The sequence below is a fragment of the Taurulus bubalis genome (assembly GCF_910589615.1).
Source record: "Taurulus bubalis genome assembly, chromosome: 9".
NCBI lineage: Eukaryota > Metazoa > Chordata > Actinopteri > Perciformes > Cottidae > Taurulus > Taurulus bubalis.
The window spans coordinates 23,583,977-23,588,976 of NC_136597.1; the positions used below are offsets into that span (position 1 = coordinate 23,583,977).

The following is a 5,000-nucleotide window of genomic DNA, read 5'->3' on the forward strand; positions in this document are numbered from 1 at the left end:
TGCAGCGACGGAAGAACCAGTGCATAGTCATTTCTGGGGAGAGCGGGTCTGGGAAGACCCAGAGCACCAACTTCCTCATTCACCACCTGACTGCTCTAAGCCAGAAGGGGTTCGCCAGCGGGGTGGAGCAGATCATCCTGGGAGCGGGGCCCGTGCTGGAGGTAAGAAACACACATTTAAGACCCCTGCAGTGCTGAGCAAATGTTCCAGATGATACTTTTCTGCCTGTGTTGGTCTGTCTATCTTAAAAGTTGAGGCCGGCTCAACTCTGTGAGTCCGGAGCTTCACGCCAGCAGCTTCCATTGAAAGGGACTTGCAGACTGTGGCTGCGTCGCCCACAAGCCTTCTAGCGAACTCAGGAAGTGAAACAATGGCGGTCCTGAGTTCAGTTCCGCAGTTTAGTTCCCGAAACCATTTGGTGGAAAAGAGTCAAAAGTTAACACTTAAGACTAAAGTAGAGGACACGTGCAATCGGAGACGACTTTGTCACGAATGTTTTTTTCACAAGAGCGCCTAAAGAGTCTATCTTGTTAACCCTCTGGGGGCGATTTTACATCATTTCTTAAATTCACCTTTTTTTTAAGGCACTTGCATATGACACATACCCACGTGTTGTATATCAAGATTTGCAGAACAATCTCAGCTCTCTATATAATGACGCACCGTTGTCCTAAGCCATAATATGACCCTAAAGCTGAAAAATGAAAGCTCGATTTTTGAAATTCTTCATATCTCTTGTGAAAACATAGATTTACTCATGTGGAAGAAGTGTTTTGGTGTTTGAAATTGGTTTACCAAAGGTCTTATGTTCACAAAAGCAGTGGAATATATGAATACAATGGTAGATAAATGTCTAATACCAAATTTTGGATTGTCGTTTTTTGAGCAGAAGTGTTGTCTGTCACTACTTTCACCAAAATGTGAGCGGGAGTGAGATAAAATGGGACTGAGGAATGACTTCATACTACAGATCAAGCTTCATGGGGTGTGTGCAAATGGTGTGTGTGCTCTTAACATGTCAGTGTAGACGGTGTGGAAGATTGTAAAGTTTTCACAGAGAAAGACAGAAGCTGGAGCTTAAGGTCAAGAAAGGTCATCGTGTGTTGTTGTGCCATAGCTGCTAAATATAGCTCTGAAATATTCTTCTATATTTTCTCAACGAATCCCTGTGTGTGGCCGTGTTGCCGGAGCAGCAAGCTGAAGTGAATTCCACACCCCAGGTAGTGGAAAGTAGGTGACAAAAAGCCTGATGAAATCTGAAGAGAAGTCAGCAGGTTATATTCCTCCGGTGTGGGAATGTCGGCTCATGAGACGAGGCATGAAATGGATTATAGAAATGTCCTTCTGACACTGGAATGCCTCCACGTGCCGGGGAAGCCTCTGTTCATCCCCGGCTTTACCACATATGACTCTTATTTATTTATATATATATATATATATATATATATGATTTGACCCAGAAAACTGGGAATCCAATCTCTGCATTGATGGAAAAAATAAAATAAAATGGAATGTCGACTAATCCGCCTGGATTATGAATCAATAATGGATTATGGATTATGGAATTTCATTGGGAATTTCATGTTTTCAGAAGGTCTACTCAAGGACGACATGTTCTCTTCAGCCTCGTAAATATGACTCAGAGAGCTGCCGGCAGTGTGTGTGTGTGTGTGTGTAGGGGTTTTCTGGGCGGCCATTTTGTCCTGCAGCACGCGGCTTCCTGTCAGGACGTATAGGGGATACCGTGCAGCCGTGCGTGTCGACGCCATGTGCGTCCCATGTGCGTCCCATGTGCGTCCCATGTGCAGGGCGAACACGGCAGTTGTACGGTCAGGTGCGGCTGCTTTCGTGTTTCGTAAAGAACGTAAAAACGTGATGTTATTTTGGAAAAAAAAAGGTCCTGCAGAAATAGAAGCTTTGTAAGCAGACGGTTTAAATGTGACTCCGGCTTCCTAGGAATTCTCTTGCTAGATGACAAACAAGGGATGTATTTACACGCGTTGGAAATGACTGGTATTTTGGCGTTTGGCCACATTTCTGCGGTTGAACCTCAGTCACGCGAACACTGTTGCACTTCTCTGCAGGTGATGGTTTGACACCCGTGACTGAATGAATACCTGTCAGGTGCCCGAGGCCACAGACAGCACTGGGAGGACCGAGAGGCTTGTTTTGATAATAACTCCGATAGAGGAACGTTTCTCTCTGAGGAACCAGATACTGTGGCTCGGTGGCCTGTGTGCGTGTGTGTGTGTGTGTGTGTGTGTGTGTGTGTGTGTGTGTAGTCACTTCCCCATCCATCACCTGGCCGACCGAGGTGGGAGACACGAGGTGCGTAGTCGAGACGACACAGAGACGGACAACCGAAGGGAGTTATGAGGGCGGGAACGTTTGTTCTACTGTGTTGCGTTTGTTTCGTGTCTTTTACTTGTTTTCTTGTTGAGAATTTGACACTTTGGTATCAACAAAAATGCTTCTGTTTTTTTGGGAAAAAAAAGCTTTTTCTAGAGCCACAATTTTGTAGCAGCCTTAAGGAAATTACAGCAATATTAGTTGGGCTTATTTCACAGTGTAGGCAGAATAGGTTCATCCATAATATGGAATAATCACTATTGATATACCATTTTGCAGGAAGTAAATTCAAAAAAGTGGATGTAGCTCTTCCACATTGGCTTCACTTTTAGGGGTCAAAGGTCAAATTCACTGTGAGCTCGCGTCCGTCCCATTGGTGTGATTTTTTTTTTTTTTCAGGAGCGCGTTGAGTGGATTTCTTCAAATTTAGATCAAACCTTCCCCTTGACTCTAGATGAACTGAATCAAATTTGTAGGTCAAAGGTCACCGTGACATCACAGAACACATTTTGGCCTGGAAACCAAGAATTCATATGCTAATTATGACAATCTCCCACAACAACGATGACATTCTTGGACAGACATGGACGTAAGCTGTAACTTGACCGGCCATGTCATTTTAAAAAAAAAGCTGCTTTTACCTAATAGGATAATCGGATAATAAGAGAAATAATGACGACATCATACTGTCTGAACTTGTGACTCTCCTCCTCATCCAGCTGCTGCTCACACACTAAACCCAACACACACACCATCAACTGTTCTCCGGTGCGCTGTAGCTTTTCCAACACTCCCCGGCAGCTGAACGTGACGTCCACATTAATGCGCTTTTTGCGTCCCACGAACAACAGCTGGATGCCGGAGACATTATGGGCCGCTGCCTGGGAGCGTCCCGGGGGGTTTCTTTGAGAAGCGGCTCACAACAACAACAAAAACGTTTACCGCCAGCCAAGAAACGAAGTTGAACCAGCCAAATTCTTGTTGTAATGCCAATTACAGAACCATTTGCCTCGGTCAGATGCTGCCGCCTCTGCGCTGAAGCTGTGTGAGAGTTTGAATGTGAGTCAGGCTAAAAGTATGAGGTCGGCAAGGTTGGATGGATTTCACACGCACGGCATTCCTGATGAAGTATTAATTCGTGTCATGATGCTCTGTACATGGTCCCTCCATCTACTCCCATCTTGCCTCTTAGTGCCTGTAAATGGTCTGTTGTATTTCCGGGTATTCTAAAAATGTGGGCGTTTCCTGCCACAGGACTCCTGTTCACTCTTTGCATCAAATATAAATTCCAATTAATCTTCAATCAATTTCTCAGTTCGTAGGGAGGCAAACATGCCGACCCCCAAAATATGGACGTAACACAGCGTTAGTAGTATATGTGGCACTGTTTGTCACACAACTGTAAGACCAAAATGGAGATTTGATCTCATTAGTTGAAGAGTCTCAGTCATAATTGACGAGTTCCCGCTCTTCCAATGTGATGATTTGCTGCTTTTCTCTGTTTTACATCATTGTGATATGGATATCTTTTGAATAACTATAATTTTAAACTGTTTGTTGGACAAAATTATTGGCGAATATAGTCGCGAGATAATTATAATATATTCAGTAGCTGCAGCCCGAACGTATTCTTTTGAAATAAATGCTCATCACAATCATACGGCTTTTAAAATCCAGATGCAAAACCTGACTATTCATAGCTAAGAAAGGGCTGTACGACTTAAATATCATATATTGCAATTACTATATGACTTGCGATATTAGAAGGAAATCATTTTTACATAATTATTCTCATTTTCATTGAAAAACAAATGAGCATAATAATTATTACTACTGTTTTATAAGTCTGTAAAATCTCCTACGATTGTGATTTCTATAAAATTGTGATTAATTGTGCTGCCCGGTAGTTTACATTGTGGTTAATTTTGTTGGTTTTAAAAATGCCTTCACACTAAAGAGAGAGAGAGAGAGAGAAAGAATGCAGCTGCTCTTCGTAGAAACCAGCGAACGTTTGTGTCAGCAAGCAAAGACTTTCACAGCATCGGGGTCCCGGCGTCGAGAACGACGGTCTGAGACGGGAAGGGGAACGTGTCTCACGGAGAACCGCGTGGTGGAGAACGTTTCTGTTCCCGCCTGTCGACTCCGATAAGCCATTCTTCGTGGATCCTCTTAAGAAGCTTACTGTGAAAGGAAGGGAGGGAGGAGAACCGGCAGGCGAGTGGAATATTAGTTTTTAAACCGTGTTCTTTGTAAATATTCTAAATCAATTATATTGTGCTTTTTGCATATTTGATGGACACAATTTAAACGTGATAAGCGGATCTTAAGCGGCACCATGGGGCGAGCTTTGAGTCAAAATCCAAAAGGCTGGGGGAGTTATTCCTCCTTATTCAACAGCATCGCAGGGCGAAGGCTCTTCTCTGCCTCCATAGAGGACATCGCTCACCCAACAAGGTCACCGCAGAGAATCGAACCCACGGCTCCGAACTCAGACGTTGAATGCAAACATTTTAAATTCGTATTCACAGGCCTGCAGGTAGCTGTTATTCTCATTGTCGTTTCCTTGATTCATTGTTTGTCTAAATTCCCTTGTTGATTCTCTTCAAATGTCTTGTTTTGTCCCGACAAACCGTCCAAAATCCAATATTCAA

The 5,000-nt window shown here is 43.6% G+C and overlaps 1 protein-coding gene across 1 annotated transcript in view; it reads left to right on the forward strand.

Moving 5' to 3' along the window:
* The window catches only part of LOC306741618 (unconventional myosin-IXAb-like), a gene marked incomplete at both ends in the record, with an annotated part of 102,032 nt that overhangs the window by 742 nt on the left and 96,290 nt on the right, over nucleotides 1-5,000 (forward strand). The window contains 1 exon segment of the mRNA XM_079223930.1: nucleotides 1-161. This exon segment is cut by the window's left edge and continues 742 nt beyond it. Coding sequence (XP_079080056.1) covers nucleotides 1-161 — 161 coding nt within the window.